The following is a 23357-nucleotide window of genomic DNA, read 5'->3' on the forward strand; positions in this document are numbered from 1 at the left end:
ACTTTCACATCAATATGCCTTTTCCTTCCCATGAAATAAAAACAATGATTCATTATTATTCATAGCAAATGATTCATTTGCTTAATTGTCCCATATGTTCTTAATCGTATTTCAAGAAACTTTGAGCTACTAATTCCCGCTGCAACGCGCGGGGGAATCATCTAGTGTTCTTAACGTCTTTCAGCTTTGCCGGCACAACACAATTTCAGGACGAAAAGTTGTCGCATAAGCATTAAAAATAAAAACACATCAAAAAACTGGCAGTGACTGGCTTCCAGGTGACATCAAAATCAAAAGATTGGAAGGGAAAAAGAAGTAGAGACAGAGCATTCACCAGGATAGGGAAGCACTTGTTGCTTGGGCGAAGAGATGTGGTAGGCGCAAAGACAGCTGAGATCAAGTACATGAGTAGCTTCATCTTAAATACCTCGCCATGAGTTTTCATGCCCTCCAGCGAATTTGCCAGCACAGTCGTATTAGGCATGGAAGCCATTCCAGGAAACAAACGGGCGAACAAAGCTTCCTCAATCTTATTATCCACCTCATACGGGACTTTGATATCTCCACGGGGCACACCCCAAGGTGCAGACACAGATTCCTCATCCAAAGGCAGTCTTCCACATCCTTGAATGGCGAATTCCCTGGAGGCAAGATCATATATCTCACCGAGCTAGTCGCATACAGGGTTTACTAGGTTTGTGCACCGAACATTCATCAGAGCCTGCATCCCCATCTCACCGGCAGCTCCCTTCTGTTCATCAGTAAATCCTTCGTTCAATATAGTCAGGCGTTCTTGTGAAGCCCTATTGCGCTGACGTTTCTTCTTCTGCATAACAGAAAAAGGAACATTTGTTGCCATGGTCAATGTAGTGAAAATTTACTTCTAACAGAAGATTGAAAACTCAGTGTGAAATTAAAAACATATGGGGGTGGAAAGTGACCTCATCGCCATCTTTTGTCCGACCGGTCGCGCGATTTTGTTGCGGTAACTCCATGAAGTCATCATCATTATTTTGACGGTCACCGCGAGCCATTGTGCTATGGTAAGAACAAAACCCACATTAGGGTGAAATGAAAACATAGCCGACGGATACGGAAACAAATGCATGAAGTAAAGATTCACTGGTTATCATCGATGAACAAAAAAAGAAAACTCCCATGGTTACCCCAAAGTTTAAGCATCCGAAGAGGACAGTAGTTGCCATGTGCTGAACATGCACAAAAAGGTAAAAAAAATAATCAAATGGAAAAGCAATTGCAAAAACATGGCAACTGGACGTGTTGTGCTTCTGAAGGAAGCAGTTGCCATCTAGCATAATCTACTTGCCATGTTGGCTCAAATGAAAGTGGCAAATGAGGCAGAGCAGAGGAACACCCACCCCTGGGATTGTCCAACATGAAATGTGGCACCTAACACATTGGCTTCATAAAAAAGTACAAATCACATCTACTAGGTTCAAGTTGCCATGTTAACACAATGCACTTCAAAAAAGGGCAGATAACTTCCACCGTACAACATATAATGTGGCAACTCACACCCTGGCCTCATACAAAAATGAACTGACATGCAATACATTCAAATATGTTTAGCTATCACAAAGTCAGCATGGCAAACACAGTTGAGTCCATTGTACAGTCAAATTGCCATTATCCTGCATATGACATGGCAATAGGCACAGTTGATTCACAAAGTTAGTTGCCACTTAGAAGCATAGTCATGGGTAAACAAATGCAATGAAAATTGCCGTGACTGCCATTATCACACACTTAAGTATGCAACTACCTATATATATATATATATATATATATATATATATATATATATATATATATATATCATACACAAAAATTACTCCCTGACTTGGATCTCACAAACTGACATTATCCTACAACTGACATGGCAACTGACACGGTTGATTCAAAAAATTAGTTGCCATCAGTGATGATAGTTGTTGAAAATGCCATGACTGTCATTATCCTACACTTGAAATGCACCTAAGTAGATCTAGGGTTCAATCACAACTATCATACCCTGAATTCAACAACAAAAAATGTCCTACACTGATGGCCATAGCATTTCGAGGCAAAATCAGAACTAACATTTAGAAAATCCCCACACAAACACAGGCAAAAATACAGATGCGGCGGCGGACCAGGCGAGCCACACGGCATGACTGCCACCGCGGCGGCGACAAAACTGCGCAATGTCATCCTAAATGGCAAGCACGCGACTCCACCGTCGACTCGGACACCGGAGCACCGCAAATCGGCCAGAATCTCGACGAAAGTCGAGGGGAAATTGACCACAAAGGGAGGGGGCAGAAATTGCACGCATGAATGTGAGCACGAAGGTAGCCTTACCTTCAATCTGCGGCTGCTCCGGCGACGATGCTCCAGTCCGACGAACCCCACCAACGGCCGCGAATGCGGTCAACTCTTTCGCCGCCGCTGCCGCCTTCTCATCTCGGTTTCTCCTCAATCGATTGCAACTGGTGTGGATGGTGGGTTGGGGAGTAATGAATGGGAGGGGAGTGATGAACCGCGAGGGGAGCGCGAGTGGCAAGTCATGGGAGACGGCAACCGCTGTTGGGCGTGGCGTGCGGGCGCGACGATAGTTCCACCGCATGCCCCGACTCGCAACCGCTGACCTCGAAGAAAAAACCAGCGTGCGGACGAACTACCTACACGCCACACACAAGACTTGTCCTACGTGGCACACCAAATCCACCTTTTCGTGTCAAGATTCATGCAAAAAACAGTGAACGACGATCCAGGCGTGTGGGCGAGTTGAAGAACGCCCACACGTGTGGGCGTTAGTGTTTCCGTATTTAATTCATATAGTTATATATGTATTTCACTTTGCAGAATGTGTCGCTGATAGATATGGATATTGTTAATTCATATCGAGTTATCTTTTTACATCATATTTCGTATGGGAAACGTTTGTAAACGGTGCACCGGTCAAATCTTCGGCCGGTCGCGTCGTGCTTGTTCGATCGCATGCAAATCTAAGGGCCCTCCGCAAGTTTGACTAGTCACCCACGCAACCTCGTCAGCCCATAGATGCTTGGGCCCGCCATATCCCCTTCCGTTTTTTCTCTCGTTATCTTCTTCCTCTCGCTCCTTCCTTCTCTTTCCTGTAGACAAGCACGAGGTCGACCACTGCTATCCCACACCAATCTCCACCGCATGGCAAGATGCTGCAACCAGTACACAGCGGAGCTGGAACGGCACGCCCGTAGAGTTGCAACCCTGAGCCGAAGAAATTGGGAGCCCACCGAACGGCCAAACGTCTTTGCTACAACCACCGGCTTCCGGAGCTTCAACCAGCGCACAGCAGAGCTGGAACCGTGCCTAGAAGAGCTGCAACCTTGGTCCTAAGAAGCTAGAGTCCGCCGATGCACTAGTTTTTGTTTGTTGCAACCGTCTACGCTATTTGCTGGAAGCGACCGCACGATTTGCTGGGACCGTTCATGGCGACCTTCTTTGCACGACGGCGAGCGATGCTACAACTATGGGAGGTCGAAGGTTGCAACCGGCGAGAACATATGCTGCATCCACACGATGGCAGACAATGATGATGCTACAACCGCTAGACACCGAGCAGTCGTGATATTGTTGGAACCGGCTTCGAGATTTGCTACAACCGGCATCTCGAATTGCTGGAACCTGCGATTGTTTTTGCTACATCTAAGGGAGTGGTACTGTGGCGGCGCTCGTTTTTTCGCTACAACCTGCGAGCATTTTTGCTACATCCATTTAAATGGAGTTCATTGGCAGCCATCGTTCTTCAACCCCGTGCGAGCGCCGACGGGTAGAAAAAAGCTACAACCGGCCTGAGAAAAAGCTTCAACCAACATGAGAAAAAGCTTTAATTGGGTGTGAGCGGCGGCACTGAGTGATGCGGCCGGAGGCACGGTGGCGCGGCGACGGGCGTGATACGACGGCGGCGGCTAGGTGCTGCAACGACAGAGACGTCAGGCGTTTTGCTACGAGTGGAGGCGACATCCTGCAGAAACCGGCGAGGCCAAGGGCGTGATGTCGACCACCAACGACGAGGGCGGCGTCCCGTGGAATCGACAGGAGTCAGCCGACGGTGACGAGGGCAGTGGCTGGCGGCGATCTGGACGGCCGACGAGCAGGCTGACGTATTGGGGATCACGGGACTGCTCCGGATGCACATGCGTCATGTTTCTTTTACTAGTGAAGCAGTTTAGGGGAAGAAGGAATCCTGCGGCTGATATAGACCGTATCGTACGTGCGCTGTTTGACCGACCAAACACCGGCGCAGAGTAGCCCCCTTTCATATTCCCGTGGTAACGCATGGGCATTCAACTAGTGAGTCTGGTGTAGATACTCTAAGGCCTCCTTTGGTTTGTAGGAATGTCATAGGATTTCTACATGATATGATTTGTATAGAAAAATTTCCTTTGAGCCCCTTTGGTTGGTAGGAATGGATAGGAATCAATTCTTCACATTTTAGAGGAAAAAAAACATTAGCTACTCAATGAAAAAATTTCTATCCTATGCATCAAATGACATCTCTTTCTCTATAGAAATTGAGATGCATGTCATCTCACTTCCTATGATTTTTCTATTCCTACAACATTTTTATTCTATGAACCAAAGGAGGCCTAAGTTTCCTTTGGATTGCAGCAAATCCCGTGAACCGAGTGAGGAAATTGAGGGTTCAGTTGTACATGCTCTGAAACTGCTACTCCGAATCTCGCATCTTCGCTCCGCCTCGCCTTCGGCGGGCCTCGACCTCGCCGCCGCCGGCTATGGAGTTCATCGACGACGACTGGGACTCCCAGCCGCGCGCGCGCGTTGTCCACTCCCGCGCCGATGCCGCCGCCAATTTCTCATCCCCCACTGCGAATCCCGCGTCCCGCTCTCTCCCCCACGTCGCCGCCTGCGCCGCTGCAGCCGTGCTCCTCCTCGCCGCAGCCTACTCCCTCGACTCGGCGTACCAGGTCTTCGCCTCCATTCTCGTTTGGATCGCATCCTCGCTGCTCCTCGCCCCCTTCGCGCCATCCTCCGCCACTGGTGGCGACATCTCCGTCGGCCGCGGCAGCCTCCTCCCCGACCAGGAACCGTCCCAGGAGCCCACCCCGGATCCCATCGCCCCCTCCCGCCGGGGTCGCCGCCAGAACGCCGCCCCGCCGCCCCCAAAGTCGTCAGATCCGGTCGCTCCTCCCGTCCAGCCGCCTCCACTGCGGCAGGAGGCGATGGGTGCGGGGACCGCTGTTCTGGACGGCGGGGAGAGGGAGGAGGAGGTTGGCGAGTGGACCGACCAAGAAATGGAGCTTCTCCGGCGGCAGATGCTGAAGCACCCGGCAGGAGAGCCCCAGCGCTGGGAGAAGATCGCTGCAGTGTTCGGCGGCCGCCGCACGCCGGAGAGCGTCATCCGCGCAGCAAAGTCGGGCGGCGCCACGGCGGCTGGTGGCTCGTTCGAGCAGTTCCTGCGCAAGCGAAAGCCGCTGGACCCAAGGGCCGGGGCCGCTGACGCAGACACAGGTGGCAATGCTGGAGGAGGGGACGGTGGTTGGAGTGCTGGCGAGGACCGTTCTCTGCTGAACGCGCTCAAGGAGTTCCCTAAGGACACGGCAATGAGGTGGGAGAAGGTGGCCGCAGCAGTGCCTGGGAAGACAAAGGCTGGGTGCATGAAGAGGGTCACTGAGCTCAAGCGTGACTTTCGGAGCAGCAAGGAGCCATAGGAGGCAGCGCCATAGCTTGAACGTTGTCTTCCTTGCCTGGTAAAGTCTCTGCTTGTCATTTTAACGGCAGTGATAGTATTATATGCTGGCTATCTTTATATGTTGCTACTTGACAATAGATTTATGTTTTGTTGTTGTTTTGAGCTAATCATCTTGAAATCAATGTTACATTTTGGTGAAGCTAAACGGCATCTTTTTATCATTCAGAAGTTGGAAACATGGAAACTATAATGTGTTGGCTGTCAAATCTTCATTTCATTTTTGAAATGTTGGCATCATGCAAATTTGAGTGAAGCCTAGATGTTGCCCAAGAATGCAATGATATTGGTGTGATTTTCTGAGAACTGATTATAGTTATCAATATTTACTGAAGTGTTCTACATGTCTTGTATTCGTGTGCTAGATGAAACTAGACACCTCATGATACACTTCCAATTTGGTTTATGTCGCCTTCGTCATAAAGATGACATGTTACTTGTCTCTACAAGGACCATAAGAAAAAACGATTATGTGACAATTACCACAAACACCCCATTCCTGATCACTATAAAATTCTTCCTCATTTTGATTTTTGGAACTTCAGTGTTGTGCAAAGGAGCGAGAAGCCTAGATTTTCCCTAACTAAACAATGGGATAATATTGGTTTAATTCTAGAGTTGATCCTAGCGATGACGTGACACTCGTCTTTGCTAGTAGTGCTGTTAAGCATATCACTTGTCTCACTAGATGACGTGACAGTCATCTTTAATATAATTGCAGTGTTTGATGTTATAACTACAGAACAAATGCATTTTCTTCTTCTTTGCCCTGGATTTACCAGGATTATGCTCGAGGAGGAAATGCCATAAGAGATAGCCTGTTAAATTAGCTGATTTCTGGTGCCAATATGGCAGTTGGCCGAAATACCTCATAATTTATGTGCTGACAAAATAGATGATGTATGTTTCCCTTTTCTTAACCCGTCTTCTGAACACATATATCAGACTTGTCCATATCTTACAGTGCAGATACTCCTGCATTGTTTGAACTTACTGTCGGAGAACTAATGTAGATCAGTGTATTCTGGATCAAGAAGCAGATGGATTGGAGAAACATAGATAATTATATTCTGCTCTGTATGTGTAACACCCATGATGCGGCTATATCTCCCACTTGTTGGAGCACGACTTAGAGGCATAACCGCATAGTAGTCATGTCGCAAGAGGGGTAATCTTTACACATTCCATGTACTGAATAAGAAAGGGATAAAGAGTTGGCTTATAATCGTCACTTCACACAATACGTAAATTTAGCATTACATTATCCAGAATACAATCAAGATCCGACTACGGAACAAAATAAATAAAGACAATCCCAATTGCATAGATCCCCGATCGCCTCAACTGGGCTTCTCTACTGATCGTCCGGAAAGGAAACATAATAACATCCTGAATCCTCGTCGAACTCTCACTTGAGTTCGGTCGCGTCCCCTGCACTGGCATCATCGGCACCTGCATCTGGTTTTGGAAGTAATCTGTGAGTCATGGGGATTCAGCAATCTTACACGCTCGCGATCAAGACTATTTAAGCTTATGAGTAGGAAAAGGTAGTGAGGTGGATCTGCAGCAAGTACTAGTATAGATGGTGACTAACTTACGCAAATGAGAGCGAGAAGAGAAGCAAAGCACGGTTGAGAAGCTATAAGATCAAGAAGTGATCCTGAAACTACTTACGTTCAAGCATAACACGAGACCGTGTTCTCTTCCCGGACTCCACCGAAAAGAGACCATCACGGCTACACACGCGGTTGATTCATTTTAATTAAGTTAAGTTTCAAGTTTTCTACCACTGGACATTAACAAATTCTCATCTACCCATAACCGTGGGCACGATTTTTGAAAGTTCAGAACCCTGTAGGGGTGTCCCAACTTAGCCCATCACAAACTCTCACGGTCAACGAAGGATATTTCTTCTCCCCGGACGACCCGATCAGACTCGGAATCCCGGTTACAAGACATCTCGACAATGGTAAAACAAGACCAGCAAAGCCGCCCGATGTGCCGACAAATCCCGATAGGAGTCGCACATATCTCGTTCTCAGGGCACACCGGATGAGACATCCTACGAGTAAAACCAAACCTCAAGTTGCCCCGAGGTGGCCTCGCAGTCTACTTGGTTCGGACCAACACTCAGAGGAGCACTGGCCCGGGGGGGGGGGGGTTAAAATAAAGATGACCCTTGAGTCCGCGGAACCCAAGGGAAAAAAGCTTAGGTGGCAAATGATAAAACCAAGGTTGGGCCTTGCTGGAGGAGTTTTATTCAAGGCGAACTGTCAAGGGGTTCCCATTATAACCCAACCGCGTAAGGAACGCAAAATCAAGAAACATAACACCGGTATGACAGAAACTAGGGCGGCAAGAGTGAAACAAAACACCAGGCATAAGGCCGAGCCTTCCACCCTTTACCAAGTATATAGATGCATTAAAGTAAACAAGATATAATAATGATATCCCAACAATAAACATGTTCCAACAAGGAACAAACTCCATCTTCACCTGCAACTAGCAACGCTATAAGAGGGGGCTAAGCAAAGCGGTAACATAGCCAAACAACGGTTTGCTAGGAAAGGTGGGTTAGAAGCTTGACATGACAATATGGGAGACATGATATAGCAAGTGGTGGGTATCACGGCATAGCAATAGAGCGAGCAACTAGCAAGCAAAGATAGAAGTGATTTCAAGGGTATGGTCATCTTGCCTGCAAAGTTCCTCGAATTGACAAAAACTTGATCCTCGTAAGCGTACTCAACGGGTTCCTCGATCACGTAATCGTCTTTCGGCTCTACCCAAAACAAGAACACAAGCTAAGTAAACAATAATCAACCACGGTGCATTGTGCAAGAAACAAGATACAAAACATGGCATGACATGCGGGATGTGATATGCAATGCATATGCGTGCTCCGGAAGAAAAAGATTGATCAAGGCATCAACTTGATAAACCAAGTGTGCCGCTGGAAAGATGAGTTGATTTCGGTCGAAGTCGATATAAAGATCACCGGAATCGGATGCACGGTTTGCAAAGGACAAGCAAAATAATAATGGTACAAATCTACGATTAACAACACAATGTCATCTAAAATGCAACAAGAAACTAAGCTACTACACTCTAACATAGCAACAAAGCACATGACAGTGATCTACTCAAGATGCTTGACAAAAGATGAACACTGAGCTATGGCTAAATCACACAAGAGCAGGTTCAAACAAGCATGGCAAAAGATATCAGCTTCACAGACTTAGTGAAAATAACAACATGTCAGGAATTAACATCAGTAAGCAATGTTCACAACAAGATAACAATATACTACATGAACAGATCATAGCAAACAAAGGCATGGCATGAATCTACTCAAAGCATAGAACAAAAGTCCCTTACTGACTATAAGCCAAAAAGGATCAGAAGATATAATGGTATCCATGTAAATATAGCAAGTTTCGTTAACAGATTCAGACTTAGCAGAAAACAGAGCATGGCATTAACAGAATTATGAAGGCATCTTTGCGAGCTCGATTCACTCATCACAAGGCATTGCATGACAAGATAAACATCGCCTCGGCAAGAAGACATGTTCATGAAGCTAATCAAAGTAAGAACAAGCTCATAACATGCATGGATCAACTACAACAACCTTGGCAAAATTGATTAACACGTAAACAATCTGCCAGGAATATTTTATAGCAAAAGTAGAGCAAGATTGAGACATGCTAGAGCACTCCATACTTACAAACAGGGGCATGGATGGATAGAGCACAACCATATGTCCAAATCATCCTTACTGAACATACTCAAAAGAATCATGGATCTCATTATAGCAACATGAATACATGGCATAAAAATAACAGCAGAGCAATGACTTAGTGAAATCCTAAGTCCGTGAAATCAGCAATATCCTGAGAGCTACTTTGCATGCTTGTGCTAGTCACCACATTGATCACAAAAATACATGACATACGCCCCTGTAAAGATGGCATGGCATAGCCCAAAACACATGTAGAGTTCATGCCCATATGCAGCACACAATAAATGTAGTAAAAATGACAAATGCTCATAATCTGATAAGAATCAGAACCTAACATTTTATAGCACTCTTCCATCAACTATTTGGGCATCAAGATGGACTCAAACAAGCATGGCACAATGGAACAAAATGAAGAGCACATCATGATGAACATTTTGATGTATGACACGCACAAAACGAAGCTACGGGCACAGAGTTATGATGCAATGAACATGGGCTGAAAATGCTAGGGACTTGGGGAAAAACGGGGTCAACCTAGGGTTTGATTGGATCTGGATCTGGCGCGCGCGGAAGCTGAGGAGGGCGCGGGCTCGTCGGAGTCTTGCCGGAGATTGTCGCGGTGGTCGGAGAGTCGTTTGAGAGGAGGTGAAAGACTGGATCTCGTCGAGCTTCTCGCCGGAGAAGTGCTGACGGCGACGCAGGGGAGGTGGTGGAGGTCGGGCGGCGACTGGAGGCGGTGGACGTTGAGGACGGCGGCCGGTCGGCGGCGAGCGGAGCCGCGCGAAAGGAGCTCGGGCCCGCCGTGGGTCGAGCGGGCCGGCGCGCCACATGGCGGGCGCTGACTGGCTCCGGACGGCGGCGCGATTTCGTTCGGTGTCGCCCAGACGTGTTCGGTGGCGCAGAGAGAAATTTTAGGGTTGGACTGCGCGAAAATTTCGGGAGGGGCACATATATATATATAGGTAGAGGGAGCTAGGAGAGTCCAAATGAGGTGCGGTTTTCGGCCACGCGATCGTGATCGAATGACCGAGAGGATGGAGGGGGTTTGGATGGGTTTGTGGGCTGACTAGGAGGGGTGTTGGGCTGCAACACATACGAGGACTTTACGATTCCCCGGTTAACCATTGGAGTATCAAACGAACTCCAAATGGCATGAAACTTGACAGGCGCTCTACCGGTGGTGTACCAAGGCCGCTTGCCAAATCTTGGTCCATTCCGAGAAAGTTTAACACCCGCACACGAAAAGAGGCAAAAGGGGGCGCCGGAGGACGTAGGAGTGCCGGATCTCAAAACGGACAACGGGGAAAATGCTCGGATGCATGAGACGAACACGTATGCAAATGCGATGCACATGAAGACATGATATGAAATGCATGACATGAGCCAAATGCAAAACAAAGACAAGAACCCAACCATGAATCTCGTAACTTAGAGCCGAAAATGGCAAGAGTCGAAGTATAAATATGGCAAATTACATCCGGGGTGTTACAACACTCCACCACTACGAAAGGATCTCGTCCCGAGATCTAGGACTAAAAGAACTCCGAATATTCGGAATGGATGTGGTCATCGCGTTCCCAGGTGGCTTCTCGGTCGGAATGATGTGACTACTTCACTTTCAAGAATTTGATAGACTTGTTGCGAGTCTTGCGCTCGGTTTCTTGAAGAATAGCAACGAGATGCTCATGATAAGACATGTCTTCTTGGAGATCAATCTCTTCGAAGTTGATGGTGCAGTCAGGAGTCTTGAATCACTTGCGAAGCTGAGACACGTGAAACACGTCGTGCACATTTGCAAAGTTGGATGGAAATTTAAGTTGATAGGCGAGGTCACCTCTTTTGCCAATGATCTTGAAGGGACCCATGTATCTAGGGGCAAGCTTCCCTTTGATACCGAAGCGACGAGTACCTTTCATTTGAGAGACGCGAAGGTAGACATGGTCTCCTATCTCGAAAGCCAAATCACGATGGTTGCTATCATAGTAACTCTTCTGGCGTGATTGCGCGGCTTTGAGATTTTCACGCATGACTTTGCACATTTCTTCAGCTTCTGTGATTAAGTCATTGCCAAGAAGTTGGCGATCACCAGTCTCTGACCAATTAAGAGGAGTACGACACTTTCTGCCATATAGAATCTCGAATGGGGCCTTGCCTGAACTCGCTTGGAAGTTGTTGTTGTAGGAGAACTCGGCATATGGAAGACAATTTTCCCACTTCATACCGAAGGAGATGACATAAGTCCTGAGCATATCTTTAAGAATTTGATTGACTCGCTCGACTTGGCCACTAGTTTGAGGATGGAAGGCTGTGTTGAAGCGAATGTTGGTGCCCATGGCCTTCTGGAAGGAATGCCAGAACTTAGAAGTAAAGATGCTTCCACGATCTGAAGATATCAACTACGGAATGCCGTGCAAGGAGACAATCCTGAAGGTATATAGCTCTGCCAACTGAGCTGCTGTGATAGATTCTTTGATAGGAAGAAAATGAGCCACTTCAGTATGCTTGTCGATGACGACAAAGATAGCATCATTTTCACGTTTGGACTTGGGAAATTCAGTCACGAAGTCCATCTCAATATGGTCAAACTTCCATTCTGAAATGATAAGAGGTTGGAGGAGACCAGCTGGCCGTTGGTGTTATGCCTTCACTCTTCTGCAGACATCACATTCATTCACGAACTGAGCAATTTCTTACTTCATTCGAGTCCATCAATACGACTGCTTGAAGTCATGGTACATCTTTGTACTTTCAGGATGAATAGATAGGAGTGAACTGTAAGCCTTGTTCATAATGACTTTACGTAGATCACCCTTAGGAACCACAATTCGATCCTCAAAGAATAGAGTATCTTTGTCATCAAGGCGATAGCACTTGTATTTGGGTTGACACTTGGCAATCTCATTCTTCACCTTCTTCACCATTGCATTAAGAAGTTGTGCCTCACGAATCTGATCTTTCAAAGTAGGAAAAACTTGGAGGTTGGCAAAAAATCCTTGAGGAACAACTTGAAGATTTAGTTTGCGGAAAGCTTCACAAAGATCCGGTTAGAAGGGCTTGAGAATCAAACTGTTGCAGTAAGCCTTCCTGCTCAAAGCGTCTGCAATGACATTGGCCTTGTCTGGAGTATATTCAATACTCGGATTATACTCTTGAATCATTTCGATCCAACGAGTCTGTCTGAGGTTGAGGTTGAGTTGAGTGAAGATGTACTTGAGGCTCTTATAATCAGTGAAGATGTTCACTTTCCTTCCCAACAAGAAATGTCTCCATGTTAAAAGAGCATGGACAACTGCCGCCAACTCGAGGTCATGAGTGGGGTAGTTCTTTTCGTTGGGCTTCAACTGGCGAGAGGTATAAGCCACAACTTTTTTCTCTTACATTAACACAACACCGAGGCCTTGCAGGGAGGCATCACAGAAAACTTTGAATGGTTTGGATTCATCAGGAGGAGTCAGAACTAGAGCTGTGACTAACTTCTCTTTCAGGGTGTTGAAAGCGATGTCACATTCAGGCGTTCAGACATACTTCACATGCTTCTGGAGGAGGTTGGAAAGAGGCTTCGCGATCTTAGAGAAATTCTCAACGAATCTTCGACAATAGCTTGCAAGCCCAAGGAAACTGTGGAGCTGCTTGACATTCTGAGGCGATTCCCAATTCACAATTGCAGACACCTTCTCAGGATTAACAGCAATGCCCTTGGTGGAGATGATATGGCCAAGGTAGAGAACCTCATCGAGCCAAAACTCGCACTTTGAAAACTTCGCATAGAACTGATGTTCTCTGAGTTTGTCCAACACCAATCTCAAATGCTTGGCATGATCCTCCTTGTTTTTGGAAAAAACCAAAATATCATCAAGATACACCAAGACGAAATCATTTGTGTAAGGGTTGAAGATGAAGTTCATCATGCGAGAGAACGTTGGATGAGCATTGACAAGGCCGAAAGACATGACAGTATATTCATAAGAACCATAGCTTGTTCTGAATGCTGTCTTGCGGATATCTTGTTCACGAATGCGAATCTGATGATAATCCATACAGAGGTCAAGTTTGGAGAATACTTGGGCACTTTTGAGTTGCTCGAAAAGCTCATTGATGTTGGGAAGTGGGTACTTGTTCTTTATGGTCTTCTTGTTCAATGGACGGTAGTCGACACAAAGTCGGTCCGTGCCATCCTTCTTCTTGACAAAAAGAACACCACAACCCCATGGAGAAGAGCTCTGTCGGATTAGACCCATACGCTCTTGTATATTGAGTTGTTTCTTCAGCTCCTTCAACTCTTCTGGTCCAAGCTTGTAAGGACGTTTACAAACAGGTTCCGTGCCAGACTCAAGATCGATGATGAATTCAACTGGCCGGTGAGGAGGCATTCCTGGAAACTCTTTTGGAAAGACGTCTTGATATTCACAAACGACTGGAATCTGAGAGATGACATCCAACTCACCCTTCTCATTGAGAGAAAACAGTCGAATGGTATCATCCCGAGCGGCAAAGATGATCACATCTTCAGAAGAGTGTGTCAATTGAATCTGCCTGGCAGCACAATCAAGCTGAGCCTTGTGCTTAGAAAGCCAGTTCATGCCGAGAATTAAATCAATATCCGAGTTATCAAGAACAACCGGAGAGGTCGGAGAGGACAGAAATTTATAGTCTCCAAACTGAACAGAGACATCGGGAGCAACCAAACTAGAAGTCATAAGCTTTCCCGGAGAAACAACTTGCATGACTTTGGACAAAACCTCTGTGTCAACATTGTGCTCCGATGCAAATGAGAATGACATGAAAGAATGCGATGCACCAGTGTCAAAAAGAACTTTTGCCGGAATATCATTAACAGGAAGGTTGCCCATGATCTCTTCTGAAGAGTCCTCTGCCTGAGCTGCGTTCATCATGTTGACCTTTACAAACTTGAGATTATGCTTGACCACTGCATTGACTAAGCTACTGCACTCCAACATAGCAACAAAGCACATGTCAGTGATCTACTCAAGATGCTTGACAAAAGATGAACACTGAGCTATGGTTAAATCACACAAGAGCAGGTTCAAACAAGCATGGCAAAAGATATCAGCTTCACAGACTTAGTGAAAATAACAACATGTCAGGAATTAACATCAGGAAGCAATGTTTACAGCAAGATAATGCTACAGGAACAGATCATAGCAAACAAAGGCATGGCATGAATCTACTCAAAGCATAGAACAAAAGTCCCTTACTGACCATAAGCCAAAAAGGATCAGAAGATATGATGGTACCCATGTAAACATAGCAAGTTTCGTTAACAGATTCAGACTTAGCAGAAAACAGAGCATGGTATTAACAGAATTATGAAGGCATCTTTGCGAGCTCGATTTACTCATCACAAGGCATTGCATGACAAGATAAACATAGCCTCGGCAAGAAGACATGTACATGAAGCTAATCAAAGCAAGAACAAGTTCATAACATGCATGGATCAACTACAACGACCTTGGCAAAATTGATTAACACGTAAACAATCTGCCAGGAACTTTTTATAGTAAAAGTAGAGTAAGATTGAGACATGCTAGAGCACTCCATACTTACAAACAGAGGCATGGATGGATAGAGCACAACCATATGTCCAAATCGTCCTTACTGAACATACTCAAAAGAATCATGGATCTCACTATAGCAACATGAATACATGGCATAAAAATAATAGCAGAGCAATGACTTGGTGAAATCCTAAGTCCCTGAAATCAGCAATACCTCGAGAGCTACTTTGCATGCTTGTGCTAGTCACCACATTGATCACAAAAATACATGACATACACCCCTGTAAAGATGGCATGGCATAGCGCAAAACACGTGTAGAGCTCATGCCCATATGCAGCACACAATAAATGTAGTAAAAATGACAAATGCTCATAATCTGATAAGAATCAGAACCTAACATTTTATAGCACTCTTCCATCAACTATTTGGGCATCAAGATGGACCCAAACAAGCATGGCACAATGGAACAAAATGAAAAACACATCATGATGAACATTTTGATGTATGACACGCACAAAATGGAGCTACGGGCACAGAGTTATGATGCAATGAACATGGGCTGAAAATGCTAGGGACTTAGGGAAAAACGGGGTCAACCTAGGGTTTGACTGGATCTGGATCTGGATCTCGCGCGCGCGGAAGCCAAGGAGGGCGTGGGCTCGCCGGAGTCTTGCCGGAGATCGTCGCGGTGGCCGGAGAGGAGGTGAAAGACCGGATCCCGCCGAGCTTCTCGCTGGAGAAGTGCTGACGGCGACGCAGGGCGGCGATGCGGGCAAGGTGGTGGAGGTCGGGCGGCGACTGGAGGCGGGGGACGGCGGGGACGGCGGCCGGTCGGCGGCGAGCGGAGCCGCGCTCGGGCGGCGCGGAAGGAGCTCGGGCGCGCGGGGGAAGACGCGGGCCTCGCGGGGGCCCGCCGTGGGCCGAGCTGGCCGGCGCGGCGGCGGGCGGCGGCGCGCCACGTGGCAGGCGCTGACTGGCTGCGGACGGCGGCGTGATTTCGTCCGGCGGCGCAGAGGGAAATTTTAGGGTTGGACTGCGCGAAAATTTCGGGAGGGGCACATATATATAGGTAGAGGGAGTTAGGAGAGTCTAAATGAGGTGCGGTTTTCGGCCACGCGATTGTGATCGAACACCCGAGTGGATGAAGGGGGTTTGGATGGGTTTGTGGGCTGACTAGGAGGGGTGTTGGGCTGCAACACACACGAGGCCTTTATGGTTCCCCGGTTAACCGTTGGAGTATCAAACGAACTCCAAATGGCACGAAACTTGACAGGCGGTCTACCGGTGGTGTACCAAGGCCGGCTTGGCAAATCTCGATCCATTCCGAGAAAATTTAACACCCACACACGAAAAGAGTCAAAAGGGGGCGCCAGAGGACGTAGGAGTGCCGGATCGCAAAACGAACAACGGGGAAAATGCTCGGATGCATGAGACGAATACGTATGCAAATGCGATGCACATGAAGACATGATATGAAATGCATGACATGAGCCAAATGCAAAACAAAGACAAGAACCCAACCACGAATCTCATAAGTTAGAGCCGAAAATGGCAAGAGTCGGAGTACAAATATGGCAAATTACATCTGGGGTGTTACAATATGTGAAGTAATTACATAATACATGCTCCTCCTATTCTTGTTCACGAAATATCGTTAAAAGTCACGTACCAATATGAAACGAGAAAAAGGGTAGAATTATTGGGGATGTATGCAAACTGGTATTGTGATGTCTTTGCACAAGGTGAAAGAGTATTGTGCTTTCTTATTCACTTTATGCCAAGCTGTTGGGGATGTATGCAAACTGGTATTGTGATGTCTTTGCGCAAGGTGGAAGAGTGTTGTTTATGCCAAACTATATTTTTTCGCTATGATCACCAAAATGCCATGTTTCTGTATATCATGCACAATCGAGGGGGAGGTAGGTCAGACTTTCAAGGAGAGGGTTATTAAGGAGGGCCCTTGGGAGGAATGAGGTGATGCAAACATGTGGATGAGGATGGCGATTTGTGTTCGTAAGGTGGCTTTTAGGAGTTTGGGTTAACCAGGGGAAGTGATACTTGGTGGTGGAACGATGATATCCAGAAGGCTATTAAGGAGATGAAAGACTATTTCAGACGGTTACATCTGGATAGAACTGCGGACAATATAGTGAGTGAAGCAAGAGGGATATCAACCAAGTCAAATGCAGCAAGAACGAAGTCAATGGAGAGAGTGAGAGCTCTACTTTTGAGCTGGACGACTCCTTTGATGATAGCAATAGGCGTTTTGTGCGATGAATTCCGGAGTCTGGGGTCAGGTTGACTTAAAGAAAGGCTGAAAGGAGGTAAGGCTATGGGTCTTGATTGTATCCCCGTTGAGTATTGAAAGGCCTTCGAGACATGGTGATAATGTGACTAATTAAACTTTCCAACCCCATATTTTAGGCAACAAGATGCCCAGAGTACGGAGGCGGAGTATATTAATACTTGTTATCACCGGCATATTAGGGGCTTAGCCTAGTTAGTTGTGGCCTAGTTTATCTTATCGTTATTAGGGGCTTAGCCCAATTATCTTATTAGGAGGATTATATAAACTTGTGTAAGGACCCATTTTGGGATTAAGCAAGAAGCAATCATATTTGCTTGGCTTCCTTAGGGAGCCGGGAGACCTAACCCTAGCCGCCACCCCTGCGCTCTCTCTCCCTCGCGAGCACGCAATGACGGCGCCCCAGCACCGGCGACCATGCCTTCCTCCACGCCATCCCTCCTTCCACCCCTACAACCTGAGACCACGCCTTGGTAGGGATCCGGTTCCTACCAATTTGGTATCAGATAGTTTCGGTGCGATCATGTCCTCGCCGCCACCCACCTCGACCCTTCTGCTGCCGACCGCCCTGATGGCCACCACGGCCAGCGCCTCGCTCTTGCCAGTGCCGGTCACCTCCGCTGTGCCCGTCCTCGTCATCTTCACCCCGGAGGAGATGACGGCTGCCATCCAGGATCTCACCCAGGCGGTCACGGGCATCTACACGTTCCTCGCAAGATCCTATGGGCCGCAGCCGCCTGTGCCCTTCGCCACCGCCCCGCCGCCGCCGCAGCCGCAGCCGCCGTGGCGGCCACCATCCTCGGCAACCCCCGTCGCCGCCGCCATGCAGCAGCTGTTGTGGCAGCCGCCACCAGCGACGAACCCCGATGCCTCCACCATGCAGCAGGGGCAACAGCTGCAGCCGCCGCCACCGGTGACTGCGGCCCTAGGCATCCCGACGACGGGCCCGGGGGTGCCCATCCACCAGGTCCGGTTTCCCTCGTCGCCGTCTCCGTTACCGGCCTGGCTCGCTGCGTCCCTTGAGCCGGTCTACACGACGACCTCGGTCGGGCCGCACATGCTGCCCCCACCAGCGACGCACCCTGCCATGCAGTTTGGCGGGTCCTCGGGCTCCGCCGTACCCTTCGCCAGCGTCGACGGGCCCCTGTTCCAGGACGACACCCTAATGCCCGCCTACTTGGCCTCATCATCCTCGTTGCTTCGTGCTGACGAGGCGCACCCGCCCGTCGTCCACGTTTAGACGCTGACGAGATTCTCCAAGCTGGAGTTCGCGACCTACGACGGCACCGTCGACCCCCTGAATTGGCTCAACCAATGTGACCAATTTTTCAGGAGACAGCGCACGCTCGCGTCCGACTGCACCTGGATCGCCTTGTATCATCTCCGAGGAGCCGCGCAGATGTGGTACTACGCCCTCGAATAGGACGAGGGCGGCATTGTCACCATGGGAGCGCTTCCGCGATTTGTGCCGCCTATACGCGGGAGCCGTCTGGCGGAGCTTGGGCGTCTTCTATTCCTCACCTCGGTGCAAGACTTCGTTGACTGCTTCCAGGCACTGGCGTGCCACGCCCTCGGCGTTTCGGCTCGTCAGCGGGCTGAGCTCTTCGTTGGTGGTCTACCGGACCACATCTGCGTGGACGTGGAGATGCGCGGGCCACAGGACCTTCAGACGGTCATGTACTACGCCCGCGCGTTCGAGCGTCACGCGGTGGCCATCCAGCAGGCGCCACCGCCTCGGGCCGCTACCCTGGCCGAAAGTTCTCGCTCAGGGTCAGCCTGCCCAGGCTTCTGCGGCGCCCCTCGAGGCGGTTGCGGCACGCCCGTTCCGCCGGCTCACCCCGGCTGAGCAACTCGAGCGTCGCCGCCAAGGGTTGTGCTTCAACTGCGACGAGCCCTACATACCGGGCCACGTCTGCCCACGACTCTTCTACCTGGAGGCTGCATACTACATTGAGGAGGACCCCGCTGCCGCCGGGCTCGGTGACCAGCCCTCTCCAGTTGACGCGGAGGTGTTTGGCGATTGTTGATCTTCCCCGCCTTCCAGCTCGAGGATGAGCTGTTTGTGCAGGCTGGGAGAGATGTTATGACCGGCATATTAGGGGCTTAGCCCAGTTAGTTGTGGCCCAGTTTATCTTATCGTTATTTGGGGCTTAGCCCAATTATCTTATTAGGAGGATTATATAAACTCGTGTAAGGACCCGTTTTGGGATTAAGCAAGAAGCAATCATATTTGCTCGGCTTCCTTAGGGAGTTGGGAGACCTAACCCTAGCCGCCGCCCCTGCGCTCTCTCTCCCTCTCGCGCACGAAACGACGGCGCCCCAGCGCCGGCGACCACGCCTTCCGCCACGCCATCCCTCCTTCCACCCCTACAACCTGAGACCACGCCCTGGTAGGGATCCAGTTCCTACCATACCACTCTTCAAGAACAAGGGGATGTTGAAAGTTGTACTAATTACCGTGGAGTTAAGCTGATGAGCGCTACAATGAAGCTACGGGAGAGTCCCTAAGCACCTCTTAAGAAGAATGACAAGTGATACCAACATTCAGTTTGGTTTCATGCCTGAGAGATCGACCATGGAAGCCATTTTCTTGGTACGACAACTTATGGAGAGATCAAGGAGCAAAAGGAGACTGCATATGATGTTCATTGACTTGGAGAAGGCCTATGATAAGATACTATGGAATGTCATGTGGGCTTTGGAAAAACACAAAGTCCCGAATAAAGTACATTACTGCCATCGAAGACATGTACAATAATGTTGTGAAAGTGTTTGAACAAGTGATAGACAGTGATCACGTTTCTAGTAGAATAGGACTTAACCAAGGGTTAGCTTTGAGCCCTTATCTTTTTCTTTGGCCATTGATGACGTCACAAGAAGATATCTCATGGTGTCTGCTCTGTGGATGAGGTGGCGCTAGTCGATGATAGTTGGATGGGGATTAATAGAAAGTTAGAGCTATGGAGATAGACTTTGGAATCGAAAGGTTTTAGTCTTAGTAGAACTAAAACTAAGTACGTAAGGTGTGGTTTCGGTACTACTAGACATGAGGAGGAGGTTAGCCTTGGTGGGCAGGTGGTATATCAGAAGGACACCTTTTGATATTTTTGATCAATGCTGCAGAAGGATGGTGATATTGATGAAGATGTGAGCCATCGAATCAAATCTGGATGGACGAAGTGGCGCCAAGCTTCTTGCATCCTTCGTGACAAGAGTGTAAAGGGAGGTTCTATAGGACTGCGATTCAACCTGCGATGCGATGTTGTATGTCACTGAATGTTGGCCAACTAAAAGCGACATGTCCAAGAGTTAGGTGTAACAGAGATGCACATGTTGAGATGGATATGTAGCCACACAAGGATCGGGGCTGGAATGAGGATATACGTGATAGAGTTGGGATAGCACCCATTGAATAGAAGCTTGTCCCCTAAAATGGCTTGGGCATATACAATGCAGGCCTCTCGCCAGTGCATATCAGACCGTTAAAGTGTGCTGATAATGTTAAGAAAGGTCGTGTAGACCAAACCTAATATGAGAGAAGTCTGTTAAGAGGGATATGAAGGACTAGGTTATTATCAAAGAACTAGTCATGACAAAGGTGTGTGGAAGTTAGCTATCTACGGGCCAAAACTATGAGTTGGTTTCAAGATCATATGCGTTTCAACTCTATTAGTCTACTCCCAACTCGTTTGGCACTAAAAGGCATTGTTGATGCTGTTGTTATTTCTTTACCAAGCAGCAGATCCTCAGTGGAGAATATATAGTCTGATATTTGTTTATCTTAGCCCAACGATCAAGTTTATTGTATACTACTACTCCCTCATAAACGTCTTATATTATGGGACGGAGGGAGTATATGATATACTCACTGTAAGATCTCTCCAAATATATTTTCAAATATATGATAAACTCACTGTAAGGTCTTTCCAAATATATTTCAGGTACCGGACTTGATGCAGCAAATCATTGTGATCATTTCCCTTCCTGAAGAAGAAGCGAATCACCATTGGTCTCGCTGAATCGGGAATCATGATGATGTTGGATGAAGGAAACAATACCGTTAAACAACATATGGTGTAGTTTTATTGTTTTATATACCAGAATCAAGATTCGCCAAACAGAACAACACTAACCTGTAGAAAAAACGGTCCATACGGAAAAGGAACAGCAGTCCCTGATGGTTTGGGTGTTAATGTCAAGCTCCAAATTTTATGCTAGTCAGTTGTCGATGTGTCATTGTCTTAATTACTTCCATGCCCAATCGTTATGCTCACGTTGTTCCCTCGGCTACCAGTGGCCCGTGTATCCTTCTTTAAACTCTAAGCTCCCAGGGAATGCTTGTCCCTGGTGCGTCGAGGGCTTTGCCAAGCGTTGTTGGGCACACTTGTATGGAAGAGGATGGCAGGTGTGCGGCGTTTTGGGTCCACTACCATGTCAACGTGGCTTGCCTATAGTTATTCCTGTGTCACGTTCACAGTTGTGGTTTTCTGTTGCTGGGAGAGGGATGGTATTCTTTCTGCAGCGTGTGGGGAGGGTTTGTGCCGCCTGTCCCTTCTGTGTGTCGGCGGCGGCGGCTTGCCGAGTGCTTGCGCCACCGCTTTGGCGAGAACTGCGTTTCGGTGCCCGGGTGCATCTGCACCCGGTTAAAAAAAATTCAGAAAAAATTCAGAAAAAATCAAAAAATTTCAAAAAAAAATTGGATGGTAGATAATTTAATGTGTGAGGTACGCTTTAATTTTCAAAACATTTGGACTTCTGTGCAGCTCTCAGCAAAAAAGACAAATCGGAGGTCTTTTTTGCTGAGAGCTGCACAGAAGTCCAAATGTTTTGAAAATTGGAGCGTACCTCACGCATCAAATTGTCCACCATCCAAATTTTTTTTGGAATTTTTTGAATTTTTCTAGTATTTATTTTGATTTTTTTCGTGAGCGCAGGTGCAGATGAGCTCGGGCTCAGATTCGAATTTTCTCGCTTTGGCTGCCTTCCGTGTGGGATGGGGTTTGTCGAGTGGAACGGTGGTTTGGGGATGTGGTTCATGTGGTGTGTTTTCTGTTCGGTTTGGCAAAGGTTTACGCTTGAGTAGGTCGCTTGGGCGGGCCGCTGTTGCCTGTTGCCTTATGGTTGGGTTTTGGATTTTGATACTGATGAGGATCTGCCACTCCTCGCGACCTGCTGCAAGCCCTGCAAAAGTTTCCTTGATCGTCAGCTTCTCCAGTTATCCTAGATGGTGCAGAGTTAAGGTTATGGGCTTATGGCCAACATCTTTTTCACCTTATCCATCGTTAGAGGATCAAGACCACGCCGAGGGATTATAGGGTCATCTCTTGTGGCTGTTCTAGGGATGCTTCATTTTGAGCGAGCACCCTGTGTAGTTGGCTTGCTGGAATTAAGCCTTCTTTGTTCGATTTATCGTGGGTAGTGGGGTGCATCTTCATGTGGCGGCTGATGAGCCTTTGGTTGTTTGATTTATCGGGGTAATGAGTGTTAGATCGACTCTAGGTCGGACTCGCCTGGTGCGGTGAAATCTAACTGAAGCACTTACCTGGCACATAGAGGCATAAAGAGCAGAAAGCAAGGAAAGGAGATGTCGACCGGACTTAGTGTTGAAATTTCCACGTCAATTACCTTGTTTTTCCGCTTCAACTAGATTAGTAAATGAGCTCTAAATTTAATTAAACTTGACATGAGTGCAGTGTAGGATGCTCGAGTTCCATTTTGAGTACAGTCACACGGTCAAGTTCTTAATGTGTTCAGTTATGCAATTTCAAAATAGGCTAATATTATTTCAGCATTTTCAACTGCCACCACTTACAATGGTTGTCAGGCTACAAACTACTAGGAGATGGAGTGTAGTTTTCAGCAAATCTGGAATGTGCACTGCCAGTCTGCGATATTTTCGGCGTGGGGGCGATCGGCTTCGCAGCCGCCGCCCCCGCCGCCCCCAGGTCGGCCCAGACGCTCCTTTTAAAATCTTTTTAAAAACATAATTATGCAAATTTCGGCAAACACAGCATGCATTCGGCGATATTTAGATGGTT

General features: G+C 47.7%; 1 protein-coding gene across 1 annotated transcript; it reads left to right on the forward strand.

The window, feature by feature from the left end:
* The first annotated feature begins 4605 nt into the window (after positions 1–4605).
* LOC123147291 (transcription factor MAMYB) lies at positions 4606–21540 on the forward strand. The gene is made up of 2 exons (XM_044566526.1): positions 4606–5756; positions 21261–21540. The coding sequence occupies exon 1, from the start codon at positions 4782–4784 to the stop codon at positions 5715–5717; it is 936 nt and encodes a 311-aa protein (XP_044422461.1). The 5' UTR covers positions 4606–4781; the 3' UTR covers positions 5718–5756; positions 21261–21540.
* Positions 21541–23357: the final 1817 nt, after the last annotated feature.

The sequence above is a fragment of the Triticum aestivum genome, chromosome 7A (genome assembly GCF_018294505.1).
Source record: "Triticum aestivum cultivar Chinese Spring chromosome 7A, IWGSC CS RefSeq v2.1, whole genome shotgun sequence".
Classification (NCBI taxonomy): Eukaryota; Viridiplantae; Streptophyta; class Magnoliopsida; order Poales; family Poaceae; genus Triticum; species Triticum aestivum.

Bases quoted from the DNA above. Each gene is read 5' to 3' on its own strand.
- LOC123147291 (XM_044566526.1), top strand. From the start codon at position 4,782: ATGGAGTTCATCGACGACGACTGGGACTCCCAGCCGCGCGCGCGCGTT.